The 24,300-nt window shown below is 35.8% G+C and overlaps 1 protein-coding gene across 4 annotated transcripts in view; it reads right to left on the reverse strand.

The window, feature by feature from the left end:
* Window positions 1-382: 382 nt before the first annotated feature.
* DPY19L4 (dpy-19 like 4) overlaps window positions 383-24,300 on the reverse strand; it is a 58,220-nt gene continuing 34,302 nt past the window's right edge. For 3 of the 4 annotated variants that reach the window (XM_037504027.2, XM_054692101.1, XM_037504036.2), the window contains 8 exons: window positions 23,540-23,698; window positions 22,347-22,466; window positions 15,960-16,080; window positions 13,375-13,431; window positions 12,637-12,719; window positions 9,569-9,701; window positions 6,753-6,911; window positions 383-4,559 (listed from right to left, as the gene is read on the reverse strand). In XM_037504027.2, coding sequence (XP_037359924.1) covers window positions 4,395-4,559; window positions 6,753-6,911; window positions 9,569-9,701; window positions 12,637-12,719; window positions 13,375-13,431; window positions 15,960-16,080; window positions 22,347-22,466; window positions 23,540-23,698 — 997 coding nt within the window. In that variant the 3' untranslated portion in view covers window positions 383-4,394. The other variant, XM_054692102.1, reaches the window with a different exon arrangement.

A 24,300-nucleotide genomic window follows, 5' to 3' on the forward strand; every position in this document is an offset into this window, starting at 1 on the left:
CCTGCAACTAGATGACTAATCTTGGAAAACGTTATGTTAAATGTAATAAACTTAATCACAAATCCACCTATTAGATGCTTCCATTTATGTGAAATGTCTAGAATAGGCAACTACAGAGACAGAATAGTATATTAGCTGGCATGGTCTACAGATGGAGTAATTAGGAATGATAGCCAAAGGAATGGGCTCTATTTGGGGCCATAAAATGTTCTTACATTGACTGTGGTGATAATTACATATTCTGTGAGCACACTAAAAACTGTCAGTTGTACACATTAAATGGGTGAACTGCATGGTGTATCAATTGTATCTTAATAAAGTTGTAACAAAAAAGTTCATATATAAATAAAAGACAACTTAAAATTCTAAAAAGAGTTTTATTGTGGAAACAAAGAGTGTATTAAAGCATGAAGTTGATAAAAGTACATTTAGTGTTACAAAATCTGAGGTAAACTAGTTTTTCACCCAACTCTTTTTAAAGGGTTTATAATTATTAAAACTACTTTTTATCCTTTTGCAAAGATTTAACCTTAATTACATGAGGAATACATTTAATCTAAATATACATTGTCATAGATATGATTTAGAAGTCAACATACATAAAAACAATTGTAATCATCTCTGCTAAACAGCTACGTGAAGTGAATAATATAAAATATGAGTTGTTTATGAGATATTCCAAGCTATAAGCTTGGAATTCAAGTCTCATTCTGATACCATTATTCCACTAAATATACATATAGTGGTCAGATGTTCAGTGTATTGTAAAACCATCATAGGATTATATTTGCCAAGGTTAAAATATTGCAAATTCTTTATTTTTTTTATTAAAATGTAGATTCTAAGAGACTTATATAAATAGAACTGATTCAAAGGTGCAAAGGATGACAACTACATTCAGCAAATCTGGTTTCAAAATGTCCCCTTTTTTAAAATTATGGAAAATAAGTATTATATTTAGAAACCTTAATGCACCAAATAGTTGAGTCAAATACATTCCTTTGCAATTCTTAGATCTAATTTTATCTAATGTTTGCCTTACACATTCAGAAACTTAATGAGCTATTATTTCCGAAAGAAATTATTTAGCTTTATTTGCAGTATTTTTAATACTTACTAGAATCTAAAACTATTAGCAAATAGCAACAACAGAGACTGCATTTTAAAAACTAATAAATTTAAAGAGACTATACTGAGATGTAAATCAGGAAGTAGTTATTTGCTTTACAAAAGGTTCCTAAATATACAGATAATTCTTAGCATGTGCTCTTTAAATATTTGTGTATTTAAAATAAGTTTACTAAAAAGTTTGACATACCAAACTTTAAGAAACCCCACCAATTACATAAAAAGAGGCACTATTTTTACCCACAAAAGGCATGAAAATGTTTCAATACTTCAAAATAGAGAGGGTCAGAAACAGGTGATTTCTCAAAAACAAAACAATTTAATAAGATGGCTATTCCTGTGCCCTTCAAGAAATTAACTCCTACTTTTTAAAAAAATCATATTTTTCAGGCCTATTTGTAACACACTTTGACGTCCACTTCTGCTTTTCCATGAATTAGTCTGTACTGTAGGGAAAAGTGCCACACCAAAGCTACTGGCAATTTGGGTTAATGTCCTAGAAAAAAACCCTGTCTAAATATATAAAAAATACCAACAAAAATACCAGCTTCGTTCTGAAATACAATGCATACTCCTTAGGTTGTTAAAACTTTACCAATCTAACAAAAAGCACCAAGATACAAATGCTGAAGTTAGAAAAAATATAAACCAGCACAGAGTCATATAACTTATCAAGTAAGTTTTCATTTTTATTGAAATGTTTGCTATTTAGGAAGCTAAATAACTTAAATTTATAGACTAGAAATTCCATCTCTACCCTTAACAAAGATTTATTATTAAAGAATAAATGTTAAAACTAAAAACAACATTGTGAGTACTCTTTCTCCATACCTAATAAGCAAAGTTATTAAGTTTGGTAAAAAGTTACCAAATTTTCCAATGGAAAAGAAGTAATTTTTTTTGAAAATAAAAAGTAAACTTAGAAATAAAGGAATTAAGGCACTTATTTGAATTGCTTTGCAACATAAAGGGGAAAGTATGCTTTGTATTTCTTCAAAAACCATAAACTTTGTTCCTTTCATAATAGATCTCTATTGTCAAATCTGCCAATTCTAAGTTACCCAAATAGAACTGGGAGTTACAGAATTTCTAATTATGTGTTACTTTACATATAAGTAAAGAAATTAAATGATTCTCAAAGTTTTCTTGTAATATAGTTCTAAATAGTTAAAATAGAAGCAAATAAGCTTCTCTCATTTCCAGTATTATTTCTATAATAAAGTTTATATTTTTCTTTCCAACTGATGATGATGAAAATGTCATTATTTAAGAAATTCAATTAAAAACTCCAAATCTACTTTATTTAAGACATAAATTGACAAAAGCAAAAACAACTAATATGTCAAAAATAAAAACAAAAAAGCCCACAACAATCAAAACTAATTTAGCAAAACTAACTGATCAAACATAAATCAAAAAAAAAAAAACAACCAAAACCACAAATATTTCATGCTACGTAAGTAGGGCAGTATAGCTCCCTTTCAAAATATGCAAGCTGACTTTTAAATGACGTACTCTAATCACAAGCACGACTATGTACTGTGTACTCAGGTAACTAGTCATATTTTCATAAGGCTTAGAGCTAAATACTAATAACTCACTACTAAGATGTACACAGAACCTGAAATATCTTTGCTTGCAGTTATCTTAAATTGTTAGAAAATACATATAAAAGCATGAAATGAGACCCAAAAAGGTGAATGTACCAGATATATGACTGTCATCACACAATTCTTCAGCTCCAAAAGAGCAGAGCACCTAGTTAGTCTAAGAATACTTGTGCTTTTGTACTTTAAGTATATATACATATACACATAAAATAAAGACAATGGAAAGATACTCCTTTCTAATGTAATAGTTTAGAGTACTGAAACTATAATTTTTAAAGCACTCTAAACAAGTGAAAATCTAGAAAACCTGTTCACTAAACAGATATGCAAGATGAAACGAAACATATATCCTGTAGTATTAAAATGGTACATCTATCTTCAATCTATTTATTAAAAATAATGGCTGTTTATTGTTTGGCCTTTGGTTCCAATGCTTGAAAATCCAAAAATAACAAAAAAGATCTCCCCTCCCTCCAGTCCCCTTCTGAGTCTCTTTTTGTAAGTTCACATTAATCACTTAGGATTTTAATTAAGGATTTAAAATATTAAGTGTTTAACTTAAAGGAACACAACATTTAGACAGTGAAACTGTGATGTGAATTTCATTATAATTGTCATATCATTAATAATATTGAATACTGTCACAGTTTCATAAATAAAAGCACGTGTTTTATAGTAAATATATCTGTGGCAGAGGTATGTTTAACAGCATCTGTTCATTATCTCCAGAAATTTTTGCTCATTGTAGTGTACATATTTTTATTCTGAAAAAGATGTAATTTTTCCTTAATAGTTCAGTAGAAAACATGTGAATAGATTATACACTCCATTCCATATTTCTTAAAAATCTGAACCATCTTTTAAATGTCTATTTTAAAAATATATATAGGTAATAACAGTTACTGTTTTATCATGATTAAATTAGTATCCAATTTATGGGCTTAAGTGAAAAAGCTACCACTTAATAGACAGTCATAAAATAATAAAATGCAGTATCATGCACTATATATTACTAACAAAGTGCTCACTTTTACATAAGCAGCAGATGATGAAAACAGTATTATGAAAAATCTGGATATATCTTTATACATATATCCTTAAAAATAATTTTCTTTACATAATTTCCATTTTAATTTAAATGCCATACTTTTTCGCTAACATTTAAATTAGTTCTTTATTGTAATTATTCACTTCTATTATAAACCATGAAAACTTTTCAGAAACTGCCTTGAGAATAAGTCTTTCCTTCTATTCTTTAATTATATCACAGTAAGTATTTATTAAATGTTATGTTTGAGAGATATAATCTAACCTTGAACATATTTAAATTCAGTATCAATGTTATGACAGAAGGAAAATTTATGAGGAAAATTCCACAACAGTTTAGAAGGTAAAAACTTTAAATACCATGTAACAACAAGGAAAACATCAGGCTATAATATTGCAGAGTGCTAGAGCTGATATATTACCAAAGGACAGTAATGCTTGATTTTCTATTCCCCTCCAGAACTCTGGATCCAGTTAACATCAATAGGGGAAAAGCAGCAGCAACATTTTAAATGTCCATATTCTATTTCCAAAAGATAGCACGTAGGTAGAAGAAAAAATTTTTCCTTCAGTTGGTATAAGTCTTTGAAATGAAGGCTCTGCTATTTTTCAAGACTGAAAGGATATCACAGTGTTGATTTTATATACAAAGTAGGATCTGTTCCAGTATACTCTAGTGAAGTAATTCACATATGGAGAATAGTTAATTTTGACCTCATGACAAAATCGCCCGTATTTTGAGTAGGTTAACTTGTCACCTTCTTCACAAACCACCTATCAAAAGATATGAAACACAGTATTCAAAAGTTTATTAAGCTTGTAAAAGAAATGCAATCAATGTACAAATGACTATATTACATGAAAAAAAATATTATTTCTAAACATGGACTATCTCACAAGGGAAGGTGCTAAGCACCTCACATTGTTTAACAAATAAAAGCCTCTTCATAAGAGTCATCATGTCCAAAGAACTCTTGAGCTTCCCACTGAGGTTAAGAAAGGAAAGGCGTTGTCCCCACATAATTTCTTTAAAGAACCTTATCATGGAGCCTACCAAGGCTAAGAAACAAATATATTATATTCTTAATGTATATTTAAACTCTTCTTGTGTAGAACTTTTCCTTGTGTAGAATAATTATCAATATCTTAGTGAGCAAATAAATTTTTGTGACTTATCTAGTGCAAACCTTTACATTATCATCTTAATAATGTTTACTAAGATAGCTTAACTAGCTTAGAGGATTTTTTAAAATATAATAAAACACTAAATATTATTCTACTGCCTAGGAAAGATGTCAGCGAGTCAAGTTTAAGAGTAAAAGGATGGATTAGCTTAAGTTCATGCCTAGTAATATATGAAAAAAGTTGCCTATATTCAAAATGAAACAAAAAGGTGGGCAGCCAAAAGCAGAATAAAAAAGCTCCAAAAAGCAGATAGCATATAGCAGTAAATATTGTTTAATGAAATTCCATTTTGCTTCCAATTAGCCAAAGACCACAGACACCAAGTATCAATAAAGAAAATTCAAAATACATACAGCAAACAGGGCCTCCCTGGTGGTACAAGGGGTTAAGACGTAACCTATGAAGCTGTCTGCAGCCACACAGCACGAGTTTGATCCCTGGCCAGGGAGCTACCCACATGGTGCAGCAGACCTCTCCTGACTTGCCCGCTGCTCCCCTCAGCAGTGTATTTGTCATTATGCCTGTTCTGTTCCCCACTCTGTCTCTAGTGAATCTTCTCACCCCCCACACCTCTGGCCTGTACCCCAGTTCTGCATGCATAAATAAATAAATCTTTTTTTTGGTTTGTTTTTAAAGATTTATTTTTTATTTATACAATAGTTGGGGTACAGGCCAGAGCCACAGAAGGGTGAGAGGATTTACCAGAGACAGTGGGGAGCAAAACAGGCAAACGGACCAAAAGCACTGCTGAGGGGAGCTGAGGGGAGCAGCAGGAGCAACAGGAGAGGTCTGCTGTGCCATGTTGGAATCTCCCTGGCCGGCCGGGAATCGAACTTGCGCTGTAGAGGCTATGGACAGCTTCACAGCGCTGCACTCAAACTGCTGTGCCACCGGGGAAGCCCTAAATAAATAAATCTTAAAAAAAAATACATACAGCAAACAGAATTAAGTTTATACCACAAGATTAAGGAGTCATAAAAAAAAGAGAAAACTTATAAAAACTAATTTCTCACCTCCAAACTGTCCTGGGATGGTAAGAGAAAGAACTAGTTATTTAAGAAGGGACAAAAATAATAATGGTTGCAATCTGAACAGAAATGTGCACTCCTACTTAGAATGACTTACTAAACTTTTCCTAAGGTCCTCCACACCCAACTTTCCCAGGAGTAAAAGCATCCATTCCAGGCAACACTAATTATCAGCTATACACACTTCCCTGACAGTCTTCTTATTTGACAGATATACAGTATATACATTGCGGGCTAAGAAGTTAGAAAGGTTAGTACAATAGCTCAAATCGATGAAAAATATCAAGATACAGCTAAATCCTAAGGACTAAAAGGGCTCTGCACTCATGAGTAATAGGGTCTCAGAGTACAAGCTCTGTGATAACTTAGTAAGCATTTTTTCTAGATAAGTGTTAAATTACAGGAATTCTTCTATGTAAGAATATAACAAAGCAAATACAGTTAGTTGCTTTCTAGATTACTGTAATGAGTTAAAATCACCATTCAAATCAAATTATACCACCTTTTTAAAATAAATGTTGAACATGCACAAGTACAAGCAATGAATAAAAAAATGCAAGTATTGGTAAAATTATTTTTTACAAAAAGCCTAAATTTTCTTTTGTGCACTGAAAAAATACTTCAAAATAGTTTTACTAAGTTCCCCCATTGTTATCTAACTTTATATTCTTAAATTCCAAAAATGAAGTTTGAAGATTGTAAATTAAAATAAAGTCATTCTTGAAGAAATTCAACTTTCCAAATAATTACTTACATGGCCATTTGCAACGTCTAATAAATCTTTAACCCTACAGCCTCTCATGGTTCCAACCTCATTGCAGATAGCATCCTCTACAATTAAGTAATTAGCTTTGTATGATGTCAGTATTTTATAAATATCCTCAGCAGACCGCTTTGAATAGATTTGATAGATCTGAAAAGAATATAATTAAGAGTGATTTTAAAAGACATTCATAACTTCATTAACCAAAACTATATACTGAGCATCTACTATGTTTTGATATTGAGTATTATTTGTGAAAAATAAGATATTCACTAAGATTTGATTCTGCCCTCAAGAAGCTTAAGTTCATATATAACTATTGGCAAATTCTTTATCTTTTTGGGGGAAACATTCATTCAAGTCCTCTGCCCATTCTAACCAAAACTATATACTGAGCATCTACTATGTTTTGATATTGAGTATTATTTGTGAAAAATAAGATATTCACTAAGATTTGATTCTGCCCTCAAGAAGCTTAAGTTCATATATAACTATTGGCAAATTCTTTATCTTTTTGGGGGAAACATTCATTCAAGTCCTCTGCCCATTCTGTCTGAGAGATAAATGACATAACACTGTAGTTTTAGGTGTTTAATGAGTTAATTTTATATATGCATTGCAAAAGATCACCACTATAATGTTAACATTTCCATCATGTCACATAATTACCATTTCTCTTTTTGTGTTGACATTTTAGATCTACTACTGTGTTACCAACTTGAAAGTTGCTACGTGTTATTAAATCACTGGGGTCTCTCAGTTGGCCCAGGGGTTAATTCTCAGTACTATCACCACTACTGCCTGAGTTCAATCCCCAGCTAGGGAGATAACCCACATATGGCATAGCAGACCTCTCCTATCTCACCAGCTGCTCCCTTAGGCAGTGTATTTCAGCAGATCTGCCTATTCTGCTTTCCACTCTCTCTGGTGAATCCTCTCACCCCCCACACCTCTGGCTTACACCCCAGTTTTTGTATGAATAAAATAAATAAATCTTATAAATAAATAAATATGGCTCCTATTTTCATAGGCAAGTCACTTAACATTCTAAAACAATTAATTAGAACCTAATTAAAAGTGATTCTGAAATTATATAGGGGAAAAAAAAACATGAAAAAGACAACAAAAAAACAAGGCAAGTTCAGAGTTGGGTTGGTTTAAATTCACAAAAAATAATGTTCATCTATTATATGTTATATATATTCTATTATATGTTGTATATATTCTATTTTCAAAATAGGGGTGCAAAATTCTGCAAAATCTAATTACAGGCAGCTGTTGTCTCACAGGTAAATCACTCTCTAGTAGGTGTCCCCATCTCTGACCTCACCCTACTTCAATGTGCTCTCTCTGCTACGACCATAAATATCTCTGACACAGATTTAAGAGTTGCACTTTCAGGGCCTCCCTGGTGGCGCAAGGGGTTGAGATGCAATCTATGACGCTTTCAGCAGCTACTGCAGCATGAGTTCGATCCCTGGCCAGGGAGAAACCCACATGGTACAGCAGATCTCTCCTGACTCGCCCACTGCTCCCCTCAGCAGTATATATCAGTCAATCTGCCTGTTCTGTTCCCCACTCTGTCTCTGGTGAATCCTCTCACCCCCACACCTTTGGCCTGTACCCCAGTTCTTATATGCATAAATAAATCTTAAAAAAAAAATAGTTCCACTTTCAGATTTATTAAAGGTCTTTGATGACTCCCAACTTACTCCTCAAGGGTAAGTCTAAATTCTTCAGCATGACCTTGCAGATACTTCAAAATCTGGCCTCATTTTATTTTCTAGTTTCATAGCCACACAAATTTCAGGGCTCATGTTACTTTTTTAGTCTGGAATCGTTTTCTTTTCCCAATCACGTTTCTACTTATCCTTCAAGTCCCAGGTCAAGGAAATTCCCTTTATGAAGACTTTTTGGAGGCAGAATTGTTTCCTCTTGGGTTTGAACTCCTGTCTGTACTTTGTGCATTTATATGTATGTGTGTATGCACCTACAATTGCAACTTATAGTACATACTAATAGTATTTAAATTTGACTACATTTCTGGCATAGTGCATTATCTCAATTAATATCACATTTAGGAGTTGAGAACTATTATTATTTCCCCATTTAGAAACTTGGTAAAGGTCACAAAGCTAGTTCATGATAGAGCTAGCATTTGAGAACAGATGTTTCATTTCAGAGTCGCATTTTTAAGAGTCTAACCTTGGTATCAGAATCTAACATCTATATTGCTTATTTCCACCCTTAGAGTACACTGAAAAACTACAAGAAATTTTGTCAGCTTGAAAAAACTAGACTATTTCAAACTCAGGTTCAACTGGTCTTTACCTCTTCCAGCTATGAAGTTCATCTGAATTCATTATCAAACATTTAAAACAATTTATTCTCTGAACAAGAAGTAATTAGATATCATTCTAATGTTATACTAAATAATTACAAGTATCCCATGTGTATCAAGACATTAACTGAAAATCTTCCTTCAGTAATTTGAGAATAATGCTATTTTTGAAGGAATGGTTCCCTTTGTGAAATATTATACATCAATTTCCTTGAAACTCTGTGGAAAATGAAATGTGTCTCCTAGAAACAACAATACTATTCAAAAACAAGAAACTTTTGATATTTTAATTTTGGCTCTTCTCTTAGTTAAGTGAATTACATAGCTTTTTAAAAATTAAAGCTGATTAACTCTTCTATAATTGCTTGGATTTTCCTAACTAACAGGAAGATATATAGTACAGAACTATACCGAAATAAAGAATGATAGAAAAAAAGATCCAAAGGTAGAATCTAAAATGCCTTACATTTTCATTTCTCTTGAGAAGATCATCATCATTGTAAAGAGGCAAGCTTGTCACCATCCACCCAGTACATAATTTAATTGCACCCATTAATTGTGGGCTCCCTGCAAACACAGCTGCAACTGGAGCTTGTCTTCTGCAAAGAATCAAAAAGATTTACACAGTGAAAAGTATACTATTTAGATCACCAGTTTATATTAACTCTGAAATACCAGTCAACTTACTATGTATTACATAATTTTTTTTTTTTTTGGTGGGACCCTTGCCGGTGGCCAGGGAACGAACCGGTGCTGCAGAGGCTGCAGGCAGCCTCACAGCCCCAGCAATCAACCATTGCGCCACCAGGGGAGGCCCTTACGTAAGTTTTAATGTCAGTTTTTATTTTATTTTTACATTCATTTAAAAATATAAGTGTCTACGATGTACCAAGAGCTTTTCTGAATGCTGAGGACAGAAATTTTTATAAAAGGGAAAGACAGGGACATAAGATGAGCTCCCTGCTTTTGAGAGGGAGTAGAAGGAGGGAAGACAAATTAGGTGGTAATGATGGTATTAAAATATAATGCAGGGTTGGCCTCCCCGGTGGTGCAGCGGTTGAATGCTGGGTTGCGAAGCTGCCCGCAGCCTCTGCAGCCTCCGCAGCCTCTGCAGGTTCGATCCCCGGCCACCAGGCGAGGGTCCCAAATGGCACGCAGACCTCTCATGCCGCCCACTGCTCCCCTCAGCAGTGTACTTCGTCAGTCTGCCTGCTCTGCTCTCCACTCTGGCTCTGGTGAATTCTCTCACCCTCCCATGCTTCTGACTGTACTCAATGCTTGTATAAATAAATAAATAAATCTAAAAAAAATAATAATAATGCAGGGTAACGGGACAGTAACAGGAATAAACTGTTTTACATAGTGTGGTCAGTTCATTAGTGAGACTGTAATTTCTCAAATACGTATCAGGCAAATATTAACAACCACAATCAAACCGCTTTCATGTCCATCTATCCTCCTTCCTTCTCTACCTAACCATGTATCTGTCTCTACTTTGAACCATGATCCAAAGTTACAGACACATCCACTTACCAGGCTAGAAAATCTATAACAGGTCACAAGGGGCTGCTCTAATGCCTTCATTATTCACCCCATGCATCCAAGATTTAACATCCACTTCAGTATTTCACAATGGTAAATATAATTCATAACAAATATTAATGGGAAACTGTTAAGAGTTAAGAGTGACGTAAAGAAAACAATTTATATATATATAAAGGTTATCTTTACAGAAATAAGGCCTGATAATAAAACTATTTTCATTGCTATGTATCTTCTATAAACCCATTCCTCATTTCTAGAAACATTTCCTCTATATTTTCTACTCTTTTAAAATAGTGTTTTATTTTTATTCCTTTTTCATGGTTTAGTTTCTTCTATGTCCTTAATAATTATCAATGTAGTTATTTCATAGTTTCTACCCATGAAATTCTTCTCCCTATACTATGCTCTTGGAGAGAACACTGTTCTGGACATATGACTTGCTCTGGCCAATAAAACAACAGCAAACATAATGTGAGCAAAGACTTAACACATGATTGACACTGAGACTTCCCCTCCTCTTGCTGCTCTTGGGAACTCTATGAACACAACCTTGAGAACAAGCCTAGGCTAATCTACACTAGATGTTGAGAGTCACGTGGCCAAGTCAATTTCATGTCCTTAGCTGACACTTACCTAACGCTAAACTTGTGGAGAGACCATGCCAGATTAATATCAGCTGAACCAGACCAGACAGGAGGAATCTCCACCACTTCTCCTACCCAGCTGACCCTTAATATGATGCAAAATAAATGTTTAATGATTGTAAGTCACTAAATTTTTTAATGGTCTATTATTCAGCAAAAACTGACACAAATTGCTAGAGGTTGAATTCCACTGTTTATCACAAAAACAGTTAATTCTTGCTGTGTTGGACTGTGTCCTCATGTGTTTTGTAATTTTAGAGTTCATTTTCATGAAGTTTTATTTGTGGAATCCTGTGTAGCCTGGGTTGAAGATTTATCAGGAACTGCAGACCATCCCAGGACCACTTCTTATTAATTTCTTGATTTGGTATTTCTGGGATTCCACAAATGTAATTTCAAACTAGAAACCCATGTGAATTCAGATCCATTGCTACAAATTCAGAAGAGAGACTTTTTTGATCAAAAGGTGAGGCTAAGGAAGACATGCTTTCTTAACATCTTTCTCTACACAGGATGACATTTTGCAGTCCACCCTTTCACTGATAGTGTAGCCCTTTAGGATACCTTTGTTATATATGTGTGTGCCAGGGAATTTCCACAGACCCAAGACCACATCTCCTGTTCTGACAGGGCAATAAAATATGTGTAAGCATTAAAATTAACAATCCAGATTTAAAAAAAAATCTAGGTAACCTTGGTTACCAAGACTAGCAATCCACCACACAACCACCTTCAAACCAGGGCAAAAGAAGACTCTTCTTAAGTGTCTAAATAAAAGGGTATTTGTTCATTTTTATTCCACATCTCTAGGTATTTTATGGCAAGAATATCTCAAATGTATCAACCCTATATTTTCAGTGGAGATGGTTCAACTAGAAAATCAGAATTAAAAGTCCAATAAAGAAGTAAATACTGGGCTTCCCTGGTGGCGCAAGGCATTAAGCACCGCACTATGAAGCAATCCACAGCCTCTGCAGCACAAGTTTGATCCCCGGTCGGCCAGAGAGAAACCCACATGGCGAAGCAGACTTCTCCTGTCTCGCCTGCTGCTCCCCTCAGCAGTGTATTTCAGTCAGTCTGCCTGTTCTGTTGCCCGCACTGTCTCCGGTGAATCTTCTCACCCTGTGCATCTCTGGCGTATACCCCACCTCTTGTATACATAAATAAATAAATCTTAAAAAAAAAAAAAAAAAGTAAATACTCCCCCAAAATGTAGGGTAAAATTTCTGAGTTTCATGTGAAAATTTTGGGAAAGAATTAATTTATAATTTCCCCTATATCTACTCAATAGCATGCAATGATTAGTTAAAAACTTCACAATAGTCTTGGGTAGTTAAATTCTTACTTTATCCACGTCATAAGTTCCACTGTATCTGGGTCATAAAATTCTTGTAGTTCCGTTAATTCTGTCATTAATCTTGGAAAAAACTAAAATGTAAAACAAAATCCCCAGAAGTGTATGTAAGTATCTACAGATAGTTTAAAACTGTTCCAGAGTATTTCAAGAGACTTAAGATAAGCAATATTATAAAACTGTTCTCATGGAAAAAATATCATAAATCTCTCTGCTTTCCTTCAGTGACCTGCTCATTCTTGTCAGTCCAAATAATATATTTTGTGATTAATTTACTGCTTAAATTCAACAAATAATTTAATCACCAGTTATATCTTTGATGTACAAATGTACTGAAAAAAATAAGTAAATTTTAGGTCAAATAATTCACAGGTTTATTGACAATTAGTTTCATGATCCATTATGATGTCAATGAATTTCTATTATTTTATATACATTTCAACTTTGGAAACGCCAAAGTATGTTTTAATATAAAGATCTACTTATTCAGGAATTTCCTTTGCCAATTATAAGCTGAATTAAAAACAGCATTAAACTAGAGAAAATTTCATTAGATTGCATTCTTAAAATACTTAAAACTTTTCTATCCTGTTGCTAATGGTAAAAAAGTTAAGCATTAGAAAGAATATCAAACTATTTTGTTAGGACAGTTTCTTAATATAAGTGTCCTATACATACATACACTTTCATCACTACCATATAAAGTCTATAAAAATTGGATTTTCTTACCTCTTTCCATAAGCTGAGACCTATTATAGTTGGCACAGCCATGCTCAGAATTAGCGCCTAAAATATTAAAGGAAAAAAGTTAAGGATACATTTTTTAATATACTTTAAAAATATTAGATGCTGATACCATGACCAATCACACATCCTTCCAGTTATAAAAAGAAATCTAGTTCATGGAATGAGATGGGTGAAGACAAGTATAAGACATAACAGATTGAAGATAAAGTGAGGTACATTTACTATATAAATTTAAGACAGAAAAACAACAAAAACCCCTAATACTTAGAGTAATATTTCAAATAGTAAATCAACATTGGACAATTTTGCTAGCAAGTTATGAAGCACTAACAAAGGTTAGTGAACCTAAAAAGTTACCAATAAAGACAATGAATTAACACAGGAAAAATGGCTAATATCAATATACTAATATGCTAAAATAAGAATGTATAAATTCCTCTGGCAATAGACTGGCAAAATACAAAATGACTACACTTTTTTTTAAAAAGATTTAATTATTTATGCATACAAGAGCTGGGGTACAGGCCAGAGATGTGGGGTGTGAGAGGATTCACTGGAGACAGAGTGGGGAACAGAACAGGCAGACTGACCAAAGCACACTGCTGAGGGGAGCAGTGGGCAAGACAGGAGAGGTCTGCTGTGCCATGTGGTTTGCTCCCTGGCTGGCCAGGGATCAAACTCATGCTGCAGAAGCTGCGGATTGCTTCATAGTGTGGTGCTTAACCCCTTGCGCCACCGGGGAGGCCCCAAATGACTACTATTAAAGATAATTATTCACAATCTTCCTGCCTGTACTTCCTATTGTCCCATGTCTGGTGGTGACTCCAAAATTCAGTCATACAAACCAGAAATCTAGGAAATATCTATGATTTTGCCTTCTTCCTCATTTTCTCATACTTATTAATAAGCACCAAGTCATATTATTCTTTTTAGTTTTTTTACTCTAGTATAGCATTATTAATTGAATAGGCTTTAAAGTGAGAAAAACTTGGGTGTGAATCATGGTTTCCAAACATAAAACTATGTGATCTCATACAAGTTACTGTGCCAATTTAAGTCTTAGTTTCCTTGTCTATAAAATACAGATCTTAGCCTAACTAGTTGGTTCTTTGTAAGCACTGAATAAAAATGACCAGTACTTGACACATGCTCAGTAAGTTGAAGCTTTTATCACTTCTATCCAGCTTGGTCAGTACTTGGAGGTTGGCCTTCTTCCTGGGTTCAGTATGTCACCATTAAACCTATGCGTCACAGAACTGAGAGGGTCAGCTGAGAATTAGTCTACCGAGAGAAACTGTAAGCTGAGTCTCTCATCCTATATGGCCATCTCTATGCCCTTCTGGCTGCCTACCAAACAAGATCAAGCATCACAGCAAGACATTCAAAGGCATACATGAACTTCCTCTCTCTGTCTTCTCCAGTTTTGTTTGTTTTGTTTATACATGCACTGGGTACAGTCAGAAGCGCGGGAGGGTGAGAGAATGCACTAGAGCCAGAGCGGGGAGCAGAGCAGGCAGAAGGACTGAAGTACACTGCTGAGGGGAGCAGCGGGCGGCAGGAGAGGTCTGCGCGCCATGTGGGACCCTCCTCCGGTGGCCGGGGAGCAGCCGGGGATCGAACCGGCGCTGCAGAGGCTGCGGGCAGCTTCGCAACCCAGCGCTCAACCGCTGCGCCACAGGGGAGGCCCTCTTCACTTATTTTTATATTCTCTTTGATTATATCATGTTCTTTGCCTGCCTTTGTTTATTCCTTCTACCATGAATACTTTCTTTTCCCTTTATTTGATTAGTAATTCATCATCTTTCAAATCTTAATTAAGTAGCCCTTTACTGTGTTCCAACAGCATCCTATCAATACTTCTAATCTATTTCTATTACCAGGAGACTAATCTATTTGTTGAAGTTAATCATGATTTTTTATCTGTGAATTCAAGCATATTGCATGTAGCAGGCAGAATATAACTCTGATTCATTATTAATAACCTACTTTAGTTTTAAATCAAAAAAAGATATCAAAAATTCTTGATAGCCTCTCATGATTCACTTTTACCTATTTTTTTTTTTTAAGATTTATTTATTTATTATTTATACAACCACTGGGTACAGTCAGAAGCGCGGGAGGGTGAGAGAATTCACCAGAGCCAAAGCGGGGAGCAGAGCAGGCAGAAGGACCGAAGTACACTGCTGAGGGGAGCAGCGGGCAGCAGGAGAGATCTGCGCACCATGTGGGACCCTCCTCCAGTGGCCGGGGAGCAGCCAGGGATCGAACCAGCGCTGCAGAGGCTGCGGGCAGCTTTGCAACCCAGTGCTCAACCGCTGCGCCACCAGGGAGGCCCACTTTTACCTTTTCTTTACTAAGTTGTCTGCACTGAAATTCAGGACTCATAAAATTACAATACTATACTCAGGAATTATAAAAAGATGTTTTTCACAGGATCTTTTTTTCTATCTGAAAGTGATTTACTCATACCACTTCAATTGTATACATTGTGGTTTGCATTTATTACCATTTGATTTTATGTAACTGGAAGAGAAACAAGTACTTAACACAAAATAACAATGACTCACCAACAATACGGGGTGTACAGTTCGCAACCGAAGCCACTTGAAAAGCGTCATCCAAAGTTCAGGAGAGCACACACCAAATGCTGCTAACATGCACACATAAGGAGTCCAGAGATATTTCAAGCTGGGCAAATGAAAGGAATCACATGAGAGATATCCTATGGACATATTATTATGCATTTCTTTTCTGAGTTTTTTCCTATTACCCACAAAAATAGCAAAAAATTAAGGAAGTATAAAAAAGTTTAGCCTCCAATTCTCATCAAAAGATTGTTATTCTTTTTTAAATAGTCAATGACTATATGGGTCACTAAGTGAGGACGAAATAAGAGAATTAATACAGATAGGGTATAGTAAAATTGTACTTTTGGAAAAAATATAAACTATTGTACTTTTAAAAGGCAATGTAGCAAAATCTATATAAATTTTAAATACCCAAGACATTATGATGTCTAATACTCTATAGATAAATATAAGCATATGTATAAACATATACAACATGCTGCATGTTGTTTTGACAGCCAAAAAAAAAATTGGAAAGACCTAATTGTCCCTTAATAGGCATTAAATAAATTATGCAAAATGTAAAAAAAAAATCATGTATAGTGTTACCCTGGTTTTTGGTGTTTAGTTTTTTAAATGCAGGCACTGTACAACCAAAAAAATAACATCTGAAAATATTGCTAATAGTGGTGACATTTAAAGAGTGGGATGAAAGGATTTTCTTTTAGATTTTTAAAAACATTTTAATTTTTGGGCCTCCTGGTGGCACAGCGCTGTGAAGCTGTCCGCATCCTCTGCAGCATGGATTTGATTCCTGGCCAGCCAGGGAGATACCCACATGGCATGGCAGACCTCTCCTGTCTCACCCGCTGCTCCCCTTGACAGTGTTTTTGGTTGTCTGCCTGTTCTGCTCCCTGCTCTGTTTTTGGTGAATTCTCTCACCCTCCCACACCTCTGGCCTGTATCCCAGTTCTTGTATAAATAATTAAATGTTTAAAAAAATTTTTTTTAATTTTTTATTAATGTGACATTGGTTATAACATTATAGGCTTCAAGTACAGACATAAGTATACAGACATATATATATATATGTGTGTGTGTGTATACACACACAATTGTATTGCTACAGTATGTTCATCACCAAAAGTCTGGGAACAAATCTTTTTTAAAAAAAAAGATTTTATTTATTTATGCATACAAGAGCTGGGGTGTAAGCCAGAGGTGCAGAGTGAGGCATGAGAGGATTCACCAGACACAAAGTGGGGAGCAGAATAGGCTGAGAACACTGCTGAGGGGAACAGTGGGTAAGAGAGGAGAGGTCTGCTGTGCCACATGGATTAGCTCTCTGGCCAAGGATTGAACTCATGCTGTAGTGGCTGGCGATAGCTTGATAGTGCTGAGACTTAACCCCTTGCGCCACCAGGGAGGTCCACACACTTTTTTTTTTAAATCAATGTATGTCGTTTAGGTCATATAGTCTACATTGTCTTCTTTCATTAAAAAAAAATTAGTAATCCTTAATTATGGTTCCAATCATACTGAAAGACTTCTTTATCACATTTCTCCATAAAATCCTCCCTGATTATACCCCTCCCTCATATTTTACTTTAAATATTTCTATATTATTTGGGTTTCTTATCATATATATTATTACATCTGAGATTATTTAAAAAAAAACAAAGATTAAAAAATCAGGGATTGAAATAATAAATACAGGACCTCCCTGGTGGCACAAGGGGTTGGGCACAGCACTATGAGGCAGTCCACAGCCTCTGTAGAGCGAGTTTGATCCCTGGCTGGCCAAGGGGCAACCCACATGGCACAGCAGACCTCTCCTTGCTCGCCCGCTGCTCCCCTTGGCAGTGTATTTCGGTCAGTCTGCCTGTTCTGTACCCCACTCTATCTCTGGTGGATTCTCTCACCCCCTGCATCTCTGGCCTGTACCCCAGGTCTTTATGCATAAATAAATCTCTAAAAAATAATAATAAATTCAGATATTCAGAATTACTTTATGTTGTAAGTTCTAGAAAAAAAAAACAAAAGGAATGTATCACCTTAGAAGATGATAAAAGCTGAAGATGAGAGAGGAAGAGTTTAGGAAAATTCGTAGATATCAGTACTTCATACAGATTACCAAGGAAAATCAATATATCAGGAAATAACTTTTGAAATTAATATTAAGGGGCCTCCTTGGTGGTGCAAGGGATTAAGACACAACCTATGAAGCTGTCCGCAGCCACTGCAGTACAAGTTCGATCCCTGGTCAGGGAGAAACCCACATGGCGGAGCAGACCTCTTCTGACTTGCCCGCTGCTCCCCTCAGCAGTGTACTTCGGTACTTCTACCTGTTCTGTTCCCCACTCTGTCTCTGGTGAATCCTCACCCTCACACCTCTGGCCTGTACCCCAGTTCTTTGTATGCATAAATAAATAAATCTTAAAAAAATTAATAATAGAGAACGAGAGCCTTCCATGACAAATTCCTTGATATCAAATTCAAGAGACTAGAAGAATCTGAAGTCAGAGTATAAATATCAATCATTATTTTATAAAACAGCAATACTATAGAATGAGGAAAATAAAGTAGTATGCTTATTTATTTTATTTTATTTTTTTAAGATTTATTTATTTTTTTATATAAGAACGGGGTATAGTCAGAGGTGCGGGAGGGTGAGAGAATTCACCAGAGCCAGAGAAGGGAACAGAACAGGCAGACTGACGAAATACACCGCTGAGGGGAGCAGCGGGCATGGCAGGAGAGGTCTGTCGCGCCATGTGGGACCCTCGCCAGCGGCCGGGGATTGAACCGGCACTGCAGAGGCTGTGGGCAGCTTCTTAGCCCAGCACTCAACAGCTGCGTCACCAGGGGAGGCCCAGGATGTTTATTTAATAAACAATTATTGAGAATGCACTGCAGGCTGACCAAACTATAGAGAGGAAAAAGAAAAATAAGAAATGTCTTTTTTTTTCCATTAAGATCACATTGGTTTACAACACAGATGAGTCATTAGTATAGGATCACACCCTTTCAGATGTATGCTAACACACCTAACCCACCCTTCACAGAGGTCTTTATCAAGATAAAATAAAGCTGAACATACTGGAAACAATTAGAAAATAACAGTAAAAATTTTTTTCTTTTGAGAAGAAAGTACTTAATGAAGGTTTTTTAAAAAAGAATACTGACTCAGGCCTTGAGAGTAGTAGATGTGCGAAGAACACAAGTTGCTAATATAGAGGAACTGCTAGTTAACCAATATCTTCTCTTAACTTCCCCATTTCTAATATCAATCTATTCTTCCAGTCAGCCTGAATTAGTACTAGAGTATAGTGCATAGTTCCACTGAATTATATGTATATATAGAAACAAACTGGAACAGAAACTCCCTGCTAGTGATTAGACCATTACACCAAATTCAGCAATTTGTCTGTTTCCATCCCTCCCTTACCATTTAGCACAATAGCATTCTAATTAACAGCTCTATCTTCAGACTCTTTTCCAGTTCAACCAAATGCCAGATGAATCTTTTTTAAACATAAATAGGCTAAAACATTTTCTCTTCAAACATCTTCAATGGTTCCCAAGGGCCTATTAAATAAATAAAAATTCATCTAAATTGTTTTAGGGCTTCTAAATTTGATTCAGCTTTCCAGGTTTTTCTCCTACTGCATCCCTCAATGTGATTAAATGTTCCAAAGTCTGTAGGACAATCTCACTGTCTCTACTCCATAATGAATGTAAGTTTCTCCCTCCTGGTACAACTGTACCCCTCTCCAGTTGCTGCCTCTGATCTTAATTACCTTTACAGCCAGATTCCTTAAAGTCTACACTCATCTTTCCTACCTCACCTTCCACTATCTCTCATCATGTTCTCCTTCAAAAAGTCTTCCTTGGTTTCTGAGCTGCAACTCTTCCCTTGGCCCCTGTACTGCAGTCCATATTACTACTCATGCAGTTTCCAATTCCTAAATATTTTCGTTCTGGCCTCCTTCCTCCATCTCCACCACTATGCTCTTCTAGATTCTATTGTGATACCTTATTTGGTTTATTTCCCTCTAGTTTTGCCTTTCTCAAGCATTGGTGCCAGAGAGATATTACTTAAAAACAAATTTGATCATGTCCAATTTCTGCTTTGAAACCTGATCTGGGGCCTCCCCGGTGGCGCAGCAGTTGAGCACTGGGTTGCGAAGCTGCCCGCGGCCTCTGCGGTGCCGGTTCGATCCCCGGCTGCTCCCCAGCCACCAGAGGAGGGTCCCACATGGCGCGCAGACCTCTCCTGCCGCCCGCTGCTCCCCTCAGCAGTGTACTTCGGTCCTTCTGCCTGCTCTGCTCCCCGCTCTGGCTCTGGTGAATTTTCTCACCCTCCCGCGCTTCTGACTGTACCCAGTGCATGTATAAACAAAAACAAACAAACAAACAAATAAATAAATAAAACATGCCTCTAGAAAAATTAAAAGAATAAAAAAAAAATTAAAAAAAAAAAAAAAAAAAGGAAAAGAAAACCTGATCTGGAGGTTTCTGCTTATTTTCTTCAAATATATCTTGTGCTACTTCCATACCTTTATCCCATTCTAGTTACAAAAAATATTTCTGCCCAGATTGTACACACACACACACACACACACTGATGGTCTAGCCAAAATCTCAAGACTGTTACCCCATTTAGAAAACTTTCCTTAAAGTGACTTCGCCTGTCCACCCTCCACAACTAAGTACTTTTCCTCTGGGTGGCCTTTATATACCTTTCTCATAGCTTTTACATTACACTGCCCAAATCTTGGTTTACTTATATAGGAGATCTTTCAAATGAAAGACTAGATCTTGTATCTCTTAATTCCATACTGCCTCCCTAGTAGAGTGCCAAGCTCCTGACTAGTTGTCTAGTGCATCTTTTTTGCATAAATAGGTTATCATGAATAAACATTATAGAACTAATAAGTAAACCAAAGATTTGAAGATGAATAATAGAACAATGCAGCTGAGACAAATAAAAAGAATCTTTAATTTAAAATGGCAGATCAAACAATGAAGAATGATGGAAATAACAGGTTCTTTTGCAAAGAGAAATAAAACTAAGAGAACAAAAAAGAAAAAAGGTAAACCATGCTACAAAAGTCTACTATTGCAATGAAACCAGATGAGAGTCAAAATACGTTGCTAGGGCCTCCCTGGTGGCGCAAGGGGTTAAGACACAACCTATGAAGCTATCTGCAGCCACTGCAGCATGAGTTCGATCCCCTGGCTGGCCAGGGAGCAACCCACATGGCGCAGCAGACCTCTCCTGTCTCACCTGCCACTCCCCTCAACAGTGTATTTCAGTCAATCTGCCTGTTCTGTTCCCCGCTCTGTCTCCGGTGAATCCTCTCACCACCCCACACCTCTGGCCTGTACCCCAGCTCTTGTATACATAAATAAATAAATCTTTAAAAAAATGATTGCTAAAAATACACAGGGTTTAAAAACCTTTTCTTCCCTTTTTAAAAATAAGTATCTTTAACCCTACTTTTAGGCATTGTGAAATGTTAAGTATTAGAGTGAATCTCTATTCTTTCTTCATGTTTCCCTGAAGAGATTCTCACTAGTCATTGGTTTTTCAGTCTAATAAAATCTATGGACTCCGTATAAGACAACATTAATATGATCAAACAAATGGAAAATAAAAATTCTGCCTTACTGAACATTAAATGGAGTCTCATGTTAGTGGTTTGTGATGGGTCATTTGCCATTTATAGCAATGAGAAATGAAGGCAGGAAAAGTATAAAAGAAAAACCCCAAATTCTTTAATGAATTCTACAGGCCCTAGCCCATTCTGCTCTACTGTACCAAACTGAGCAATTTTCTTTCCTCCCAAAAATGCCCCAATTCCTACTTCAGGCAGGTGCATATGCATACCCTCTCCAGGAATACTCTTCCTTCCTTCATTCCCTAGTTCATACCTATCACCCTTCAGTTCTTAACTATTGTACCTTTTCCTTAGACAGACTTTCTGATCTTTAAGTCAAATTCCATTTTTATATATCCTTGTAGCACCATTTACTTCTCTTTCACTTATCAAAGCTGTAATTTCATTTTTGTGTTTTTAACATCTGTCATCTCCCAGAGGCCGTGAGTGACATAAGGACTGAGTGTCCACTTTTGTTCACTACTGACATCCAATACCTATAACAATGCCTGGCACTGGGAAGATATTCAATAATTTTTGAATAAATTAACGAATAAGTAAACATCAATTCACTGTACTACAAAAAATTGTAAAAACTCCAGTTAGATTAAGAAAGTACATAGATTTTGAGTTTTCATAAAATTTTATATATTCTTAAAAATATCTACTTACTACCATTAGAAAGAACAATTCTTTATACTTAGAGCAAATAAAGTACACTTACCCTTCCATAATCATTGCAAGAGAGCCAAATAAAATAGTGTGAATCACATGAAAAATTACTTCTGGCCGTTCTCCAATTCGTCCATCTTCAAGAGTAACAGCTTCTTTCAGTGACTTACCACTACAGAAAAGGAAATATATTTTTTTTAACATTTATTTATTTATGCATACAGAGCTGGGGTATAGGCAGGAGGTGTGGGGGCGAGAAGATTCACCAGAGACAGAGTAGGAAATAGAACAGGCAGATTGACTGAAATACACTGCTGAGGGGAGCAGTGGGCAAATCAGGAGAAGTCTGCTGCACCACATGGGTTGCTCCCTGGCAGGCCAGGAGATCGAACTTGTGCTGCAGAGGCTGCGGACAGCTTCATAGGTTGTGTCTTAACCCCTTGCACCACCAGGGAGGCCAGGAAATGTATTTTTTACTAATATTTTAAAAACATGTATTTGAAAAAGTCAAAAATCTTAACTTTCTTTTCCCAAGAAGAAATTCTACTGGTTCTTAAAATGTGAAAGTATAGAGGCTTCCCTGGTGGTGCACGGTTTAGACACAGCACTATCAAGCTATTGCCAGCCACTGAAACATAAGTTCAATTGTTGGCCAGGGAGATAACCCACATGGCGAAGGAGACCTCTCCTGTCTTGCCTGCTGCTCCCCTCAGCAGTGTATTTCAGTCAGTCTGCCTGTTCTGTTCCCCACTCTGTCTCTGGTGAATCCTCTCACCACCCCCGCACCTCTGGCCTGTACCCCAGTTCTTGTATGCATAAATAAATAAATCTTTTTAAAAATAAATAAATAAATAAAATTTGAAAGAATTTTAAGTTTCTGTTTGGAGATCATTTATCACTCACTGAATGATTGCTAAATCAATATAGGTAAGTCATAATCTGAATAAGTTTTCAAAATTAAGGTATTACACACAATCTCCTTTCAAACACAAAAATATTTTAAAATAGTCAGATTTTACAATTTAGTCACACTAACTTCATTTACATTAAATAGAAGAAATTATTATAGTATGTAAAAATGTGGGTATATTCGTGAACAAGTTTAACTGATTAATTCATTTCCTACATTAAATCTAGACCTTACATAATTGAATTTTATCTAAATAACTAATATTAAAAATAATTATTTTTTATATTTCTATAGTATATTAGTTAGCAATGTAATTGATTTTCATAGGTACTTACTTATTCCTCCTAAAAATAACTTGCATCACAGAAAATAAACAAATAATTAACACTAAAATATAGAAGGGTAATAAAGAAGACTGTGTTAATCTCAAAAAAAAGTCTTGAGAGGGTGCCTGCAGGGTTTCTTGACATAGGAGCCAATTCATTGTAAAATTCCTGTAGAAGAAAAAAGCATGACATTAAAATCACAGGTCTTTTTAAAGATTTACTTATTGCATAGAAGATCTGTGGGGTATGCCAGAGATAGGGGGTGTGTGTGTGGGGAGGGGGTGTGGGGGTGTGTGTGTGTGTACACCGGAGACAGAGAGGGGAACAGAACAGGTGGATCTTCTGAAAGACACTGCTGAGGGGAGCCGGGAGAGAGACAGGAGAGGTCTGCTGCGCCATGTGGGTTAACTCCCTTGCCAGGGGTAGAACTCAGGCCATAGTGGTGACAGCACTACCCCTAGATCACCAGGGAGGCCCAAAATCATGGGTCTTTTAAACTATTAAACATAGAAGTATTTTTATCTTAGGAAAAACTAAGACAAAACAAAACACATTTCCTAAATCTATTCACCTATAACAGGAATGTCCTACCCTATCTAAATGAAGATAATAGCATTAGTAACCCTCCTTAACAAACAGCTCTAACATAAATGTAAAACAGCTCTTTTAATTATCAAGTAATATGGCCATCTCTAGAGTCCAATACAGTTTTAAGGGAATTTCACTTCTATTTTTATCTGGAAGAAAACGAAAAATTCAGCTGTCCAAAC

This window comes from Talpa occidentalis, unplaced genomic scaffold, assembly GCF_014898055.3.
Source record: "Talpa occidentalis isolate TD23 unplaced genomic scaffold, MPIMG_talOcc4v2.1, whole genome shotgun sequence".
In the NCBI taxonomy this organism is placed as follows: domain Eukaryota; kingdom Metazoa; phylum Chordata; class Mammalia; order Eulipotyphla; family Talpidae; genus Talpa; species Talpa occidentalis.